Consider the following 19564-nt stretch of genomic DNA (forward strand, 5'->3'; position numbering starts at 1 on the left):
TAAGGGCAAAGTGCATTACTAGGTAATCAATGATGTTGGCTGATGATCTTCTGTTCCTCTCTTGGGTGTTATTTGCCAGGTACAATCCTGCAACTAATGAGTGGAGCAGTAACGTAGCTTCATTAAGTGTCGCCAGGAGTGGAATTGCAGTGGCCGTCATAGGGGGGTATCTCTACGCCCTTGGTGGCTTTGATGGCATCACCCCTGTAAGCACAGTGGAAAGGTAAGGATTTGATAAAATGAATGATGACATTTTCTGTGCAGACCCATCCTCTTTAAAGCATGCTTATTCTTGTTTTTCACTTTATTTTATATACAGTATTGTATATTGCAGTTGGGTAAAGTAATTAATTCCTGTGCATACCATGGCTTCTTATCTCTGTCAGTCAGTTTTTCAATCAGAAGCTCCATTGTTGCACTGAGTCCTTGTTTTCATCTTTCTGCCTTTAAAATGAACTGGCAATTTGATACTTAAGAAAGGGGTCTACAAGTAATAGGATTAGGTAGCCCACTGGGATGCATTTTCTACCTAGGGAATTCATCAGTATTTTCTATAATACTTTTTCTAAATTGCTGGCAATTCATATTGAAAAGATTCGGGTATGAATGATGATGAGCCTCTGCAGGGCTCCTTAGAAGTCAATTTATTTATACAGAATGCCTCCTTCTTTTTAACTTTCTGATGTTTATTTGTTCTCATTTGATTTTAAAGTTATTTGTTGTATACATTTGGCTTGATTGCATGTAATATTGTTTTCTCAAAATAAAATGAATATGTAAAAATTCAAAAATAAATAAGTAGAACTCCTCAATTTTTACATTGTTTAGAATAAAACAAGAATACAATTCTGTAAAAATTCTTCGATGGAATTCCAGTTTAGTAAATGTCACATAAAGCAAAACCCAAACTGTCACATCTATCAAAAAATAATTGGGCTGAGCCTCCATAACACATTATGAAAGTGCTATAAAAACTAAGGAAGTGTGAGAGACAGGACCACCAATGAGCCTCAAACTCCAGAAACAACTGACACACAGAAAGTCACGGGTTCGAAACAGATGCTTTTATTATACAATACCTCACAAAAGCTTTTTTGCAGGTCCCACAAGCACAAGTAGTCTTGACATTCTTCTTCTTTTCCTCCTTCCGTCCACCTCTCTCCAGTGAGTGTTGCCTTCCTTCTTCCCAGCTCTGATTTACCAGAAGATGCTGAATGGCTTTCTTTTATGTCCGCCCTAGGAGTATTTCTGGTGCCAGTACATAGCCTGAAGGGAGCACTTCCAGGTCAGGTGGACGTCTTGAAAAGTAGGGATCGTTAACCTCTGCAGCACCCCCTGGTGGATCCCACACTACCCGTTAGGGCTGCCCCTCAGCACTACAACTTCCATCATGCCCCACAGGGTTCCACATGGTTATTAAGGTTCTTGGATGTTGCAATCAAGCAGATTGGGAATAAAAATATACAAAATTAGGAGCTTTCCCTAACTGCTCTCTTATCTTGTCCTCCTGACCTGGTAAGGGTCCCATGCTCATCATGGCCAGGATGTGAGATAATCCAGCTTGGCATTTAAAGAGGACACTATGGGAGGTGGGTTGCATGGCAAAGCCAATCTGGTACCCGGATATTGTCTGTGTGGAGTCTCCACTTTTTCTCCTGGTCTGTGTGTATTAACCTCCGCAAACTTTTAGCTTTCCTCCCACATTCTCAATTATATGCCGCTTATAAAATTAAAAGAAGATACTTTAGAACAAGTAAAATAACACTATAAAAGCTCTTCAAAATGAATGCATACACTACAAAAGGTGCTATACTGTATGTACAGTTAAGGGGAACAATATGAGAGGTACTATATATGCTTATGCTACAAAATCATTGTATACTGTATGTGCTTTTTAAAATTAAATAGCACACCATGGAAGTATTCTACAAAGGCAGAGGGAGCACTAATGAAGATGCTCTTTAAAATTTAGGAAGAACACCATGAAGAGTGTACTATAATGTGCTACAGTATATGTATTGTGATAGGATGTGCAGATCTAAGACTGGGTGCTGCCTTGCATCTCCAGTGACCTGGATTTTATTCACAGCCTACTCACTGTCAGTGCAGAGGTAGCACGCCCTCCTCGTGTTCATGGGTTTTTCCTTTGTTGCTCTTCTTTCCTCCTTCACCCCCGTTTGTTCTATATAAGTAAGTACGGGTCTTTTAATGAGTACAGCCAGGATGGACTGCTGTCAGGATAAGATCCCCTATGTGCAAAAATGTATGAGTGGATTATTTCACTAAGTGTGACTCTTACTGGGCCTGTTTTTAATGTGACTTTCAGTGGCATCTTGACCAAGGTTGGCTCCTTTTTTGTGCCTGGTGCTGTTGAGATACAGTTTGTTTCTACATTGTTCTTGGATAAGAGTTTGAAGAATTGGGTCTTGTATATCTTCATCTGAAGAGCTTGATTTCAAAACCTTCTAAAGCTATCAATTTTATTCAAACTAGGGGGCTCTGCCCCCTGCTGACTTCACTCGCCAACCCCCGTGTGGGCCCTACACGCTCGTCATTTCCCAGATCTGCCATTTGCAACGAATCGTGCTGTGCTTTTGGATAAACACGAATATCAACTCTTTCTTTGGTATCTCCGTCTTTCAAAACTATTATCGCTGACAATTCATCACATGTTGGTTTATTATTTATGCAAGCGTGATCTTTCGGATTCCTATAGAAATCCAAAAAAACTTCTTTGTCTGTGTTTTTCAGATAAATTTCATGTAAAGTGCGATACTTTTGGACATATGGACTTGTATCCATTATTGGCTGTAGAATTTCTAATATGTCCAGTCGTTTAACTCTTTTGATTCTATGTTGCATCGCTTCTCTGTGATCATAAATATAAACCTGACCTAATTGTGGTTTCTTTAAAATTAAACTTGTAGTAGCTCTATCATATCACCTACAGTATGTCCATATATTCGATCTCTTTTCGCTGTTCCGTTATTTCACTGAGTAATTATTTCCGTTTGTTAGTGCTAATGCAATCTTTAATATCAGTTTTTTGAGACTTTCAATTTTAGTACTTTCATAATCTCTAACCTGCTCTGCATGTGTATCACGCCAACGTTTTTGAGCCTCTTAACAATATTCTAATTTGTCTTTTCTTCTTCTGCTGTTTGTCTTTTTTTACCACCCCCGCTTGGACCTGTTAGGTTTTCAGTTAATCTCTTGGCACAAAGTCTCGCCTCGTGGGACGTGAAATTATCTCTCTGAAAAAGTCTCGTCTTGTCCCAAGATTTTTTTATATAATACAGAGATAAGACATAAAACAAGATAGGGGATGCAATTAGCATGTGCAGTATTATATTGTTTTTTGTTCAAACTAAGTTCAGACTTAGACACATTATTAACAATTTTCTATATTGTTTATTTATACATTTTGCCACTAAGCTCATTATGTCTTTGATAGAACAGTAGAAAGAGAAATAATATTTAAAAACTGTATGTTAGGGACAGAAGGTTCCCAATGAGCTACTAACGTGCATTTATTTTTTTCAGATATGACCCTCAAATGAACATGTGGTTCAGAGTTGCACCAATGAACGCTCGCCGCACAGGAGCAGCAGTGGCCGTTTTGGAGGGCTACTTGTATGTCATTGGAGGATCTGATGGGAGCTCACCGCTAAACTCAGGTTCATCAGTAAATACCATCTACTGATCAAACTCCCACTATCTAACATTCTCATATTGACATTTTTTTTTTCTGGTTGGCTTTACATTTTAAATTATGAATAAATGATAATTAAATGTATTTTTTAGAATTGATGATATAATGCACTGAATAAATGCAGTAAGTTTCTAAAAAAACTGCAATTTAATGTGCAAAACTATAAGGGTTAGAGTGATTTGGGTTGTTCACATTCATAGGTCGTCACAGGTACAGAGAAATTCCAAAAATGAGGATGAAATTTTGTTTTGTCATATTTGGAACGTATATCACTGTCATTTTTCCATTAGCAGATGTCCTTTTCCTTGACTTTCACTATTTTGCTGTTGGACGGGATCTGTTGCACTATTAATATCCGCCTAATAATTGCTTTTAAAGCTTTGCTTGTCTTTATAATTTGGGAGTGGGTGGGTTCCAGTGCTGTCTTCATCCATTCACACCACAGTACAGCCTGGGATGTTATTCATGTGCCATATACATGATCTCCCTGTGTGCACACAAGGTTTCTTTTCCAGTCCAAGGACTTCCAGTTAGTCTGAGTCAGTGTTTGTGAGATAAGTGTCTGTCCTGTCCCATCCAGGGCTGATCATTTTCCTGCAGACATACACTCAACTAAAGGATTATTAGGAGCACCATACTAATACGGTGTTTGACCCCCTTTCACCTTCAGAACTGCCTTATTCTACGTGGCATTGGTTCAACAAGGTGCTGAAAGCATTCTTTAGAAATGTTGGCCCATATTGATAGGATAGCATCTTGCAGTTGATGGAGATTTGTGGGATGCACATCCAGGGCACGAAGCTCCCGTTCCACCACATCCCAAAGATGCTCCATTGGGTTGAGATCTGGTGACTGTGGGGGCCATTTTAGTACAGTGAACTCATTATCATGTTCAAGAAACCAATTTGAAATGATTCGAGGTTTGTGACATGGTGCATTATCCTGCTGGAAGTAGCCATTAGAGGATCATGAAGGGATGGACATGGTCAGAAACAATGCTCAGGTAGCTCGTGGCATTTAATCGATGCCCAATTGGCACTAAGGGGCCTAAAGTGTGCCAAGAAAACATCCCCCACACCATTACACCACCACCACCAGCCTGCACAGTGGTAACAAGGCATGATGGATCCATGTTCTCATTCTGTTTACGCCAAATTCTGACTACCATTTGAATGTCTCAACAGAAATCGAGACTCATCAGACCAGGCAACATTTTTCCAGTCTTCAACTGTCCAATTTTGGTGAGCTCGTGCAAATTGTAGCCTCTTTTTCCTATTTGTAGTGGGGATGAGTGGTACCCGGTGGGGTCTTCTGCTGTTGTAGCCCATCCGCCTCAAGGTTGTGCGTGTTGTGGCTTCACAAATGCTTTGCTGCATACCTCGGTTGTAACGAGTGGTTATTTCAGTCAAAGTTGCTCTTCTATCAGCTTGAATCAGTCGGCCCATTCTCCTCTGACCTCTAGCATCAACAAGGCATTGTCGCCCACAGGACTGCCGCATACTGGATGTTTTTCCCTTTTCACACCATTCTTTGTAAACCCTAGAAATGGTTGTGCGTGAAAATCCCAGTAACTGAGCAGATTGTGAAATACTCAGACCGGCCCGTCTGGCACCAACAACCATGCCACGCTCAAAATTGCTTAAATCACCTTTCTTTCCCATTCTGACATTCAGTTTGGAGTTCAGGAGATTGTCTTGACCAGGACCACACCCCTAAATGCATTGAAGCAACTGCCATGTGATTGGTGGATTAGATAATTGCATTAATGAGAAATTGAACAGGTGTTCCTAATAATCCTTTAGGTGAGTGTATAATGGAAGGAGGCTTGACTGAGTGTTAGAGCTTTTAAATATGTGGTCTAAAACAAAACTCTTTACAAGATGGGCAGAAACGTAATGGAACAGAGATAGAACAGAATAACACAATGAATATGCAAATTAAGCTAGAACTACAATGAGAATTAAGCCACACAGAGCGATTTATGTTGTAACAGAGTGCTCTAACATAATGACAGCATTTTCTCCAAAAAATGTTTTTCATTTTCAGATCTATCCAAGTACAAGTGAAGCTGAATTATGATTCACTGTCAGGCTCCCAGATTCTTCCTACTCCGCCATGTCCTATTTTCACAGAATGCCAATCGAGCCACTGCTGTGAACCTCTGGCAAAGTAAATTCCTTTAACACTGAGCAGTATAAAGGTCAGCAGATCACCTCTGCTCCTCCACATGCCATCCATTTGGTTTCTATAAAAATTAGAACTCAGCCAAGTAAATGTCACTGGTTTCAAATTACTGTGTCGCCCGACACTGCTGTGTACTTTATAGAATAAATCATTCTGTGCTTTAAAGAAAGACTGATTAAATAGTGTAGTTTACCTAACAAAAAATGCTGGGGTACATAAATATGAAAAAGAAGATATTGAATGAAATCTCATCACAGTCTTCACACAATTCATTGTAGTCGGCATATTTTTCAAGATGAGCCTTATGATAAGTTAAGAAAGTAACACAAGATGTCAGTGCCCCAAAAGTGTGCTGCTATTCATTGGTTTCATTGCCTTACCGTTTAGTTTCATTTAGTAAGGTGACTATATGAAGAGTCCTTTACACTAGTTTATTAATGCTGGCTGTTGTAACTGGAGCCCACAAACATAGTGAAAAAGTCCCACATTGCAGTCTGGGACCTTCACTAGCCTGCCCTGATATAGCCTCACCCCAGGCATCCTGTCCCAAAAGGGTCTGGCTTTAAATGTTCAACATACTATTTTAAATGTCCCAAAATATGCAAAAATAAACATGGATGCCCCACAAGGGAGAGGAAATAAAACCTTGGATTTGTCTCTCAGTGCAGAATGTTTAGAAATTAGGGAATTTATTTAAATTTAAACAAAAAAACAAACATGTCAAAAAGAGGCAAAAGGAAGTAAACAGGCTTTGCTTAAAAAGCCAACCTCACACTAACAAGTGCAGTCTGTTATCATTTTCACACCTAGTTTGTTTAGGGTTTTTTTTTTTTTGTCGAACTCTGGTGTGACTTCCCTGAAAGTTCAGTTCATTGAGGTAGATGAGCTAGCCAATCGCACTCTGGTATGGACCCAAAAAACTTTACGGAGTTACTTTTTAAATGGTATTCTTGGGGCGGTATTAAATAAACGATAAATGAATGGCGTAAGGTATAAATGTGATCCAACGTGGAAACGATTTAATTACATAAAAAATGCTGTGCAATTTGGGTGAAACTGAATGTGCTGTGGTAGCCATTAGAACATTAGAACACTCTAGACGAGAACAGGCCATTCAGCCCAACAAACCTCGCCAGTCCTATCCACTTATTTCTTCTAAAAAAACATCAAGTCGAGTTTTGAAAGTCCCTAACATCTTACTGTCTGCCACACTATTTGGTAGCTTTTCCAAGTGTCTATCATTCTTTGTGTAAAGAAAAACTTCTTAATGTTTGTGCAAAATTTACCCATAACAAGTTTTCAACTGTGTCCCCGTGTTCTTGATGAACTCATTTTAAAATACAAGTCTCGATCCACTGTACTAATTCCCTTCATAATTTTAAACACTTCACTCAGGTCACCTCTTAATCTTCTTTTGCTTAAACTGTATACACTCAGCTCTTTTAATCTTTTCTATAATTCAACCCCTGTAGCCCTGGAATCAGCCTAGTCGCTCTTCTCTGGACCTTTTCTAGCGTTGCTATGTCCTTTTTGTAGCCTGGAGACCAAAACTGCACCCAGTACTCCAGATGAGCCCTCACCAGTATGTTATAAGGGCTGAGCAGAACCTCCTTGGACTTGTACTCCACACATCGTGCTATATAACCTGACATTCTGTTAGCCTTCTTAATGGATTCTGAACACTGTTGGGAAGTCAATAGCTTAGAGTCCACTATGACTCCTAAATCCTTCTCATAAGGTGTACTCTCGATTTTCCAACCATCTTTTGTGTATTAAAACCTAACATGCTAATGATCTTCTCTTAATAATTGGGGATTTTCAATCACAGCATGAGTTGTAGGTTAACAATAACCATTAAACAGTAAAAAGGAAAAACTAAACATGCACATAAATACAATTGTAACTAGTCAGAGCGAGCCTATTTCAGGCTGAGAGACTCTTATGCACAAGATCTGACAACAACGGAAAAAGAAAAAAGAAGTATAAATACAGTTATAGTTAGGTCAATCAAAATACATATCGGGGTGGCGAGAAACAACAACAACAACAACAACAACAACATTTATTTATATAGCACATTTTCATACAAACAGAAGCTCAAAGTGCTTTACATATTAAAGAATAGAAAAATGAAAGACACAATTTATAAAACAAAATAAATCAACATTAATTAACATCGAATAAGAGTAAGGTTCAATGGCCAGGGGGGACAGAAAAACAAAAACTCCAGACGGCTGGAGAAAAAATAAAATCTGTAGGGATTCCAGACCATGAGACCGCCCAGTCCCCTCTGGGTATTCTACCTAACATAAATGAAACAGTCCTCTTTGGATTTAGGATTCTCACGGAAGGGCTTGATGATGATGATGGTCACGTAGACATCTGCCTTTTAATCCGTCCATCATTGTTTGAGCATCATGAAGCTTTGAGTAGGTGGTGGTGGCGCAGGACACCACCACAAAGAAACCGGAAAAAGAAACAGAAAAGAGAGTAGGGGTCAGTACCGATTTTAGAGCCACCATGAATAGTTATTTTGAGGAAATTGAACATATAGAGTACCAGGATTAAGATAAATTAAGATTAAAATGAAGTTATAAAAAGGCCATGTTGAAGTTATGTGTTTTCAGCAGTGTTTTAAAGTGCTCTACTGTATCAGCCTGGCGAATTCCTATTGGCAGGCTATTCCAGATTTTAGGTGCATAGCAGAAGAGGGCCGCCTCACCACTTCTTTTAAGTTTGGTTCTTGGAATTCTAAGGAGACACTCATTTGAGGATCTGAGGTTACGATTTGGAATATAAGGTGTCAGACATTCCGATATATAAGATGGGGCGAGACACAGCAAACAAACAGCAGTGCCCTGTGAGACCCATGATCAACCCTTGTACCCTTATACCATTGAAGTAATTGGACGTCCTCTCGATGTGCACACTAACTTTGACATATGTAGCACGTAAATGTTAATCAAACATTTGAAAGTTAGTATTATTAATAAATACTTGAAAGAGTCATAACAATAGATATCTGATTGAGATAAACTAAATTGATGTTACGCTCATATAGTGGCTACTGGACAGTTAATATGCAAAATCAAACAGTAAAATGAAACTCATCTGATACATCTGCTATCATAAAACTGAAGCAAATCACTGTATGCACTTGGCAGAGTTGGGCTGTTTTTGTACACTCGTCTATTTCATGTGTGTCCTTTTCATACCATGCATCATACAGATAATAACCGTTTTGCTGTGGTAAATAAACAAAATAATTATGGAAATGTGGCAGTGTACAAACACTACTGTTGTCGACCCTCCACAATATTTTTCACAGGAAAAAAATGTGCACAATGAAAAAAGTCCATAACATGCCCACGGGATGTTCACTTATTCAATTCATCACCTGATTCAGAACAAAGCAAATGGACTATAAGTGTGAAAAACACCTTAATACTCAGAATCCAAGGACAAAGCAAAAGTAAAAAAAAAAAAAAAAGGCTGAGGGTGGTCCTTCAAAAGAGACATCAAGATACTCCAGCCTCTTGGATTTCCATCCATGAAACACAAGGAACATATGCACATTTAAATACATAATACATAAATAATGAATAATAATTAGACAAACAATTTTAACAGAAATTACACAGAAGTATGTAAAAATATTTCAAAAATAACAAAAACAATAATTAGATTAGATATTCAGAAATTCACATGCATACAGTAGCAGAAACATAAAACAAGAATACAGACTCCCTGGACAAATAATACAGCCAATCAATCAATCGATAATTAAATAAATAAATGTATATTGTGCAGAAATTTCAAAACAAATTTAAAGAGTATGTCAGGAGTAAGCATTTAATTGATTGACAGCAGTGGACAGAAAAGACCCCCAGAGTATTAATAAAAAGGAAATTACATGTAGATCCTGGCCATAATATAACTCCAGCATGGTGACAGTAAAAGCATGAAGTCCACATAAATACCTTTGGTGAACATTTGAACAGTATGGTTCATGGAAAACATTTTTATTTTATGACCTTCATCTAATATGGAACAGCTTATCTGGATGGCATGAAAAGAAAGTAAATATGAGTGTTGTGTAGGCGTGTGTGGTTGGGAAGTGATTGCCAAGAGTACAGGCATTGCCAGGATGGCAGAGGGCACGTGAGGCTCCCAAAACAGACCTCCACAGAACAAGTGTACCATACTGGCATTGGAGGAAGTCCCTGCACAGACCAGTAAGAAAGGGTAAGGTTCACTAGAGGGCAGCAAACTGGGAGCTCCAGAGGATCTACAGGCCTGGACATCAGTATAGAAGACAGATACGGCCTGAGAAAAGACATGTCATGTTCCTTCAGGAGGCTAGAGCAGTGGTTCCCAAAGTAGGGGTCGCGACCCTCTAGGGGTCGTGAGACATTGGTGGGGTCGCGAGATGATTTCCAAGAAATCAAATACTTTTTTTAAACTTTTTAGAAATTAATTAATTTAATTTTTTAGAAATAACATTTTATCCATAACTAACAAAAGATAAAATCTAGTAGTTAATAGTTACATTTAAAAAAACATACTTAAAAAGCCATAAGCCTTTCAAATTTCTTTCCGTTCGATCACAACCCCTGAGGTGATTACGACAGTTTAACGACACATCAATGGCGTCAGTTGCAGCTGATCAATTTACAGCACCATGTTAAACATTCCGACATGTGCACGTAACGTGTAGGTAATTTTCATCGCTTTATGCTTAGGATATTATTTTTGTTGAAATGAAATGTTGGTTATTATCGACCAATGACAACGCAGATAGTCCAGCGGAGGAAAGCGGAGAAACACCACCGTCAGGAAGCCCATCGTCCTCAGGTATGGAAAGACACCGGAGTGTGCATAAAGAGGACATCCATAAACAAATGAGTAAATTACTATTAAAAAAAATGATATGGTTGTTAGACCATTGTGTTCTTTTGTGTTGTCATGCTCATGTTTGGATAGGCCTATTGGCGCATGTGCACCGTTGCGCGCAACATTTGTATATTTTAACCACTTCCGAGGATAGTGGGGGTCACGAGTCACTGGCACGGTTATTTTGGGGGTCGTGAGCTGAAAAGTTTGGGAACCCCTGGGCTAGAGGGCAGGCAGTCTAGCACGTGTCTGAATTTTGAAACCGAAAGAGGGGGAAGCCCAGAGAGGGTTAGCAAATGCTTGAAGAATCTCCTTGCCACTAGTTACCAGTCAGGTCTTTCTTCTTGTTAAGTTATGCACCACACTGCCACTTAGGAGCACAGAAGGTTGCCATGGAAGTCTGGCAGCAGACTAGAAGATGCCCTTTTCTGAAATAGTTACATGTGGGGCTGTGCTGTCCATTTAACGGAGTGGGTAGTTGGCATGCACCCTTAGAGTTCAGGCCCATTAAAAGATACAGAAGGCTCTGATTTGAAGGGACTTCTACCCTGAAGTTCATGTACCAGAAATGGGACGACTTACTAATGCCAGAAAGGGTGAATCAGAATAGGAATTTACAGGGTCTTTGGTCTCACTGAGCTAAGAGTCGGGATGAGTGTTATTGACTTCCATCCAATCCAGAGTTGATTCCTGCCTCATGTGTGAGGCTGCCAAGACTGGTTTCAGTTCTAGTTAAATATTTAATAGTAAACGTGTACACACACAATATTTGGAGCAATCTTGTTTCATATTGGATTTGGATATTGGAGGAAATAAGCCCTCCATTCCCGCTCCATTCATCAACTGTCCAAGCAAGCTGAAATCAGGCAGGATTCAGTCAGTGAACCAGAATATGCCTGCATTAGCATATTCAAATCACTACAAATGGGACACAAGCCTTCATGGGGCAATTAAACCAACACTCACAGAGGTACAATATTGGGGTGTCTCTGGTGGTGTGAGAAAAGAGTTGAAGAGGAGAACCTACACAAGGGGAAAAAGATAATAGCAATGCCACATAGGAGGCATCCCTGCCCGAACCAGAACCCATGTCTCAATCCTATATACCACGCTAATGGGCCATCATCACTCAACTGTTCAAGTTAGTTCACTCTATATATGTTAAGCTTGCTCTATTAATATTTCATTAGAGAGACTAGACTTTAGCCTTTGACCTCTCCTATTTGCTTTTCAGTGGAACGTTACAATCCTGTTGAAGACTGCTGGCACCACTGTCCCTCTCTGAGCTCCTGGAGAGAGAAAGCTGGCTGTGCTGTCTATCGCAATATGATTTACGTAGCAGGAGGGAAGGATGAACGCCTAGAGCTCAACACAGTGGAGCGGTTCAACCCAGAAAGCAATCAGTGGTCAACAGTCAGACCCATGCAAAACAAGAGAAACCAGGTAAGGGCGCCTTTGGCATTAGAAGACCACATTCCTGTCCTTTTAAATGTTAGATACCTGACTTTATGCAAAAGCCAATTGTCCAAGTTTTCACAAACCCCACACTGGGTGATGTTCACATTTTCTGCTTAAATTTACCTTATTTATCAAAAAGAAATTACAAATAATAGTTGAAACAGTGCTGTTGGAACGACTGTGTCTGCTAGAAATTAAGATCTTGTATCTTAATGGCAACTAGGAACTTTGGAAGACGTATTAGGATAGCACTGCTGGGGGCGGGGTTATGGACATGGGGTGGGGATTGGAAATGTGATGGACAGGTTGACAACAGGGGACTTCCCCTTTCCCAATCAGTGCTACGTTCTGAATGTGTCAGTCATGTGTCAAACTTTTACAATGTAAATAGCTGTTATTTATAGTGACACTGAACGTCCATTATCAGTACCCAGTTAGAGTCACTTAACAGAATCAGGAGGAAGAAGGATGCCAACCCTGGATGGAGCCAATCACAGGACTTGTGTAATCACAGTGTAAATTTAAAGTTGTCTATTAACCTAACATAAAGGTGTTCAAATGCAGGAGTGAGGCCCAAGCAGACATGAGGAGAATGTGCAAACTCTAAATAGACAATGTCCTGACTGGTGACTGAACCCGGATCTTTCACTTAATATTGTGCTACCCATTAAACCGAAGTTGCACCTCCAAGGCAATTTAGCACCATTTGTTGTCTTTGGTGGTAACCCTAGAAAGCTCAGTAGGAAAAAGAAAACTAAATAGAGGAGACATTCCTGCCTGTACACTGAAAGTGACTCTCAATGCCTTGTCTCAGTAGGTCAGTGTTGGTGACTGAAATGGCACACATGTGGTTTACTAGCCACCATCTTAACTACTAACTAACAATGCAGCAATAACAAAATTATTAAACAAACTTTTATTTATACTACAAGCTTGTAAACTTCTGGTCGTCCAAAGATCTCTAAACAGTTGATCTCCACTGAGCTAATTCTGTGACTTCTAAAATCAATTGGCTGCACCAGTGAGGGTTTAGGAGTGCCATATTAAAAAAAGCGAATTATTTTAATACTCACTGCATTATTGTGACATCCTTACTAACAAAGGATGTGAGCAAACACTGGGTGACACCTAATCTTCACAGTGACACATGGAGGCACATTAGAACAGTGACCTTTGTAAACCAGATGAAAGAAATCAACATGTCAGCTTGGTAATTATCTGCCAGAGAATATGAGAACTATATTTTGACACAGTACTTTACAAAATGTATTTTTTGCTTCTTATATTTAAAGCAAAGCTTTACATTTGTTTTTTAGGTGGGACTCATAGTTGTGGAAGGAATATTGTTAGCCATTGGCGGTTCTGACGGCATTTCTCATCTGAAATCAGTGGAAGCCTATGATTTGGAAACAAACGCGTGGAGGTGAGTCAGTTTGGAATTTGTTAAATAACTACCACTCATGGCCTGTTGGTGTTTTCAAAAAACACAGAAGCATCTGGTATATCAATAGTAACTGTACACCATGCTGTGTATCCTTTTTTGTAGAGACCTATGGAGTAATTTAACTGGCTTGGACATAATTACAGTTATATATCGCTTTTCTAACCTAGTCACAGCACTTTACGTAGATAGTGGGGAGCCACTTGAACCACCACCAAAGTGTATCATCCACTTAAGATGATGTGATAGTAGCCATTCTTGTGCCACGCATTAGCTACAAGGTGGTAAAGGGGTGAAATAGTTAACCAATGAGGGAATGGAGATAATTAGGAGCCTAGAATGGTCAGGTCATGGTGGGCAATTTAGACAGGTCATCATAAAACTCCCTACTGTTTGCAAAAGATGACCAGGGTTCTTTTATGACCACAGAGAGTTAGGTCCTTCAGTTTTACTTCACTTTCAAAAGATGTCACCAATTTTCGCAGCACAGTGTCCCTGTCACCTAACTAGGGTATTGGAATCCACACACAGACCACAGGGTGATGGATTCATCAACAACTCTTACAGAAGCAACCCAAACTTTTCCACGGTCAACTATCTAGATGGCGTATGCATGCACTTTTACACTGCCAGGCCCAAACACGCTTACCTTCAGCTGGACTACCTGTTCTGAAGTGTAGGTGGTCTGAATGCAGAGTTGGAGGTATGGCAGCCCAGGATTGGACTATACTGAAATGGCATAATTAGACATACAGTATAAAAACAAAAGACCTGTGTGTGTGTGTGTGTGTGTGTGTGTGTGTGTGTGTGTATGGAGCAGTCAGCTCTGTTCATGCTCAACCACAGCCACTAGATGGCACATGCATGCACGTTTACATTTTTTCTGTGCCTACATGCACCTCACTTCTCACTCCAAAAGACCAGTGTGCAGTAAACACCACCGCACAACAACAACATCGTGCAAATGACACAGATAAAGTGTCGAAAAGAAGCAAACACCGGGCTCAGTAACATGCAAGAGAAATACCTCAGCAATGGAGGGCAAGGCTTGAAGTCTTCACTAAAAACATTGTCTATCTGGGGTTATTTTCTCAAGACAAAGATTAAAAGGACTCATATGCCAGTGATATGGCTAAGATATGGTATCGACAGTGTCTTCTTATGAAAGCCAGTGGGGTGGCAAGCACAGGTGGCTTTGCGTCCTCTGCCCTGGGTAATTCTTAAGAGTTAGCTGATGCCTCTACAAGGTTACCAATATAGCAAAACTGCTAGGGAGTCTTTGGGTTGTTTTATGTCCTGAAGACCACACACAGCTAGTATAAATATACTTGACCTTCAAAAGAGTATTAAATAAACTAGCAATATTGCTGTCATTGTGTTTAGTTCTGCTGGGTCCAGATACTAGGAGACTGGTTTCAAATCCCAACATGTTCACCATCTGTGTGGATGTTTCTCCATTCATTCCTTTTTTCCCATCCCTTGTCCTAAAGGTGAACAGGTTAGTTTGCTAATGTATGTTTGTCCTGTGATGGACGGGCATCATATCTGTGGTTGTGTTTTTGCATTGTGCTCAGTAATCTATATTACTAAACGAAGGTTGTATATATGCACGGATGCCAGAGGCCAGAAGCAAGCCATGCACAATACAACTGCTGCCCAAAAGTGAATGTGCACACCACCGCATACACAACCTTCGTTTCTTGCACAATACAACCGCCGCGCAAACGCGCATAATTCAACCGCCACCCGAACGCGAACACACACACCACCGCATATACAACCTTTGTTTAGTAATATAGATCTCCAAGCTGGGATCCGCTGCCATGGTCACTTCAGCACGCAAATCTGCCGCCGTCACCATGAGGGAACTAGGTGGCACCGAAAGCGCACAGCGCCTCAGCGCCCCAGAGTCAAACCCAGCGGCTTCCCAGAGTCAGTAGGAGGCACCCAAACAACACAACACAACCTGTAAAGTAAACTTGAGGTAAAGCGTGCACGCCAACAAGTTGCCATGGTGACTTATTTAAACTTGAGATAGTAGTGATTACTGATAGTGCCAGCAGTCAGTGTTCTCTACTCCAAAGTGCCAGCACCTACTCCACTACACAGTGCCAGCAGTATTCCACTCCACAGTGCCAGCAGCTACTCCACTACATGGTGCCAGCAGTCAGTGTGCTCTAATCCACTGTGCCAGCAGTCAGTGTGGCAGCTGTCTGTGTGGCTCATTTGAATCACATTAGGGTAATTCAGTGTTAAAAGTAAGTTCAATTATAATTCCTAACAGCAAATGACTTCTAGCTAACGACACAGCCACAGAAAAACAAAATCGAGCCCGCATGGATAAAAACAATGAACAAAGGCGCCTACAACGTGCTTCTGAAACACCAGAAGCAAAAGAGGCACAGCTCCAAAAAGAAAGAGCTCGGGTATCAGATAGGCATGCAAACGAGACAACAGAACAACGAGAGAAGCATTTGGAAGGCTTGCGCAATTGTTCATCACAAAGAATATCAGAGGAAACTCCAAGGACAAACCATGGACAAAGTACTGATTTACCTCTCTGAGCCTGTATTTGGACATGGACAACTTTATGTTGCCTTTTCAAGAGTCCGGCGTTCGTGTGACGTTAAAGTGAAGGTTTTAACTACTCCACACCAGGCAGAGCTGATTCAAGGACAGGAAACCATCTTTACCAAAAATGTTGTTTATAAGGAAATTTTTGATTAACTATTTTGAATTTACCATTTTATGATTTTTTAGTTTCCAATTTACTTAATTTAAACCTTTGCACTCTGATATTTTTTTTTACTTATGAGTGCAGCAACTCAAAGACATTTTGGACTTAAATGATATAACAATTACATTTCAATTTTAGTTTTAATAAATTGGTTCATTTTAGTACAAATATATTTATTTAATTAAATGAATACTTTCCCAGGACGCTCCCAACCTCCATGATTTTTCATCCCTCCAAAGATCGGAGGGAACAGAAAGTGATTGCCATTCTTGGATTTGCGTTCCTTTACAGAATCGGGGGTTTACTGGTGCTAATATATTGTCAAACCCCAGTGATCAGAAATCACATTAAGTGGGTTTGGAAAATGGAGGAACACCAGCACCCCATGAAGGTTTGCTTTCTGTCACGAGCCAAATGCTGCCAAGGTAGGCACCAGCTGCAAGAACTGAGCAAATCAAGTTTGACAATTACATATTTGAGGAATATTTTTGTGTGAATGAAAACTGATTCATGAAGCCTGATCTGTCAAATCAATAAGCAGTCATGACTACGAGTACTTTATACAAAGTTGGCCTACACTCTGTTGCACCATCATTGTTTGTTTCACAGTACCATATTCTTCCTTTCAGGCACTTCGGAAGTATGAAGAACAAGCACCCAGGTGGCAGTTTCTGTGTGGTGCAGATGAAGTAGACAAGTCTGTGACCGTCTGTGGCGTTCAATGGATCATCCAGATTAAAGTTGGAAATGAACAATAGCGTATGCACTAGAACTGTTAGGAGCTTGAAGCAGCTGAGGCAGAGCACAATTTTAAAATGACTCTGAGAAAATTGTTACTTCAAGCACCTTAATTAAATAATGGCTTTATGCAGACAGAAGGAAAACATGGATTAAATGTTGAAGCACCCTGCATAGCTAGAAACTCAGCTGACATTTGATTTTCTTTTATACGTGAAGCTAAACAGGAGCTCAGTAAAATAAAATGACCCTGCATGAGTCAATGTGCATGCGTTGGTGTGCCTACAGTGGACTGGCGTCCCCTCCAAAGTGAATTCTTCCTTTGAAACCAGTGCTGTTGGGATAAACACTGACCCCTCGCCACTCTAAACTGAATTAAGCAAGCAGGAAAGTAAAGGGATGAAATTTTCAAATGAGTAAAACAAAAAAGAAACTCAAATCTATTATGCATGAAGTGAATAATTATGGAAGTATAAAATCTGTAAACGGGGGTGATTTTGAAAATATAAAGGCACAATTGAGACGTTTTGAGAAACACTTGAATTTTCTGGATTTCCATATGAATGGCTGTTAAATTATGCCCTTATTAAAAGTCATAGCAATAGATAATGACAGTCTTATTAAAAAAACAACACACAAAGTTGTACATTGTGTGACGGGGGCATCTCCGTGTATGCTACCTTTTCCGCATACAGTATATGGTCTAAACAATAAAGGAAAATTGCTCTTCTGGCATTTCTCTGAGTGCATAATTCCAAGGAGTTCAACTGTACCAGAAAGGATGGATCGCAGAATGGAGAGCAAATAATCCTATGAATCCTCCAGAGGCCTCTTTCAAAGCTTCAACCACCATCTTTCCATTAGGGTGGCTCTCCAGCTTGCCTGTGACAAAGCGCTCCCTTATCACCTCCTGTTGCCCACTTCTTCTCATGAATCTGCCTTTTCTTACATTTATACACCCAATTCTAGGTTCATTTAATTTCTAAGGTATCTTTAAAGCACACCCTAAAACCTTAAAACCATTTCCCAGAATCACTTCTGTTAGGTTACTGTATATCAAGTATACCCCTGGACCACAAACCTTATAACAACTCTCAGTGGGTCTCCAAAGAGTGAATCCATCCTGCTTATTTCATTTAGTGGCCAACAGGGTGTCCAGGGAAGGACCAAATGGCGTCTCTTCTGCCAGTTGTCTCTGGATTTGCCTTTCAACACTTCCCATCTAATGACCCCTATCAGCCAGGAGATCCTGTGGCTGCTTACTAGCACTCCATGGCCTCTCTCTCAAGCAGCCTTGACCTGAATTAGGAACCAAGTCATCTGGCATTTTGCGAGAAAGACATAGACATGTAAGAGGATGAAATCTGTGATTTCTACTACTACTACTAATAAAAATACTAATAGCAACTATAAAATACTACATAGCATTGGAATTAAGACATGACATGGTGGCTTGTTTGCTTCTATTGCAGCTACTGACGTAGTCCATCCAGCTCCTACTGCTAAGGTCACAGGAGATGCTGCCAAATCAACAAACCTGCAGGATCTCCACAATCAGTTCTCCTACTCTGATTGGCTGTTCCTTCACTCTCTGTCACTTTCTCTTTTTGTCCAAGCCAATCAGTCTCCACCTGAGTCACTCTGTTTCTGTCTCATTCTTACTTTTTGGCTCAAGATAACAACAACAACAACAACAACAACATTTATTTATATAGCACATTTTCATACAAAAAAAATTTAGCTCAAAGTGCTTTACAAAATGGAGAATAGAAAAATAGAAGACACAGTAAAAAATACAAATAAGTCAACATTAATTAACATAGAATAAGTAAGGTCCGATGGCCAGGGTGGACAGAAAAAACAAAAAAAAAAAAAATAAAATCTGTAGGGATTCCAGACCATGAGACCGTCCAGTCCCCTCTGGGCAATCTACCTAACATAAGTGAAACAGTCCTCTTTGGATTTGGACTTGATGATGATGGTCACGTGGACTTCTGGCTTTCAGTCCATCAATGTTGGAGCATCGTGATGCTTTGAATAGGTGGTGGTGGCGCAGGCACCCAACACACCCAGTCCTATGATGTCAACCACAAGCACAGGGCTTAAGCACCTAATAATAATAATAATAATAATAGTAGGATTAGGTGGGTTTTAGAATGTTATATTTTAATAATAATAAATATTTTACATTAGACAGATACTCAAGGCAGTTTACAAGATCAGGATACGTTACATCCTGCGGTGGGCTGGCGTCCTGTCCAGGGTTTGTTTCCTGCCTTGCGCCCTGTGTTGGCTGGGATTGTCTCCAGCAGACCCCCGTGACCCTGTAGTTAGGATATAGCAGGTTGGATGATGAATGGATAGATGGATATGTTACATCTGATTACAGATTTATTTAATT

At 40.0% G+C, this 19564-nt stretch overlaps 1 protein-coding gene across 2 annotated transcripts in view; it reads left to right on the forward strand.

Annotated features, from left to right (window-relative positions):
• Positions 1-17893, forward strand: part of LOC120535181 (kelch-like protein 20) — a 38288-nt gene extending 20395 nt beyond the window's left edge. The window contains exons 4-8 of one of the 2 annotated variants that reach the window (XM_039762837.1): positions 80-223; positions 3544-3677; positions 12024-12232; positions 13564-13670; positions 17055-17893. In XM_039762837.1, coding sequence (XP_039618771.1) covers positions 80-223; positions 3544-3677; positions 12024-12232; positions 13564-13670; positions 17055-17118 — 658 coding nt within the window. In that variant the 3' untranslated portion in view covers positions 17119-17893. The remainder of the gene's footprint in view (positions 1-79; positions 224-3543; positions 3678-12023; positions 12233-13563; positions 13671-17054) is intronic. The other variant, XM_039762838.1, reaches the window with a different exon arrangement.
• Positions 17894-19564: the final 1671 nt, after the last annotated feature.

The sequence above is a fragment of the Polypterus senegalus genome, chromosome 9, assembly GCF_016835505.1.
Source record: "Polypterus senegalus isolate Bchr_013 chromosome 9, ASM1683550v1, whole genome shotgun sequence".
NCBI lineage: Eukaryota > Metazoa > Chordata > Cladistia > Polypteriformes > Polypteridae > Polypterus > Polypterus senegalus.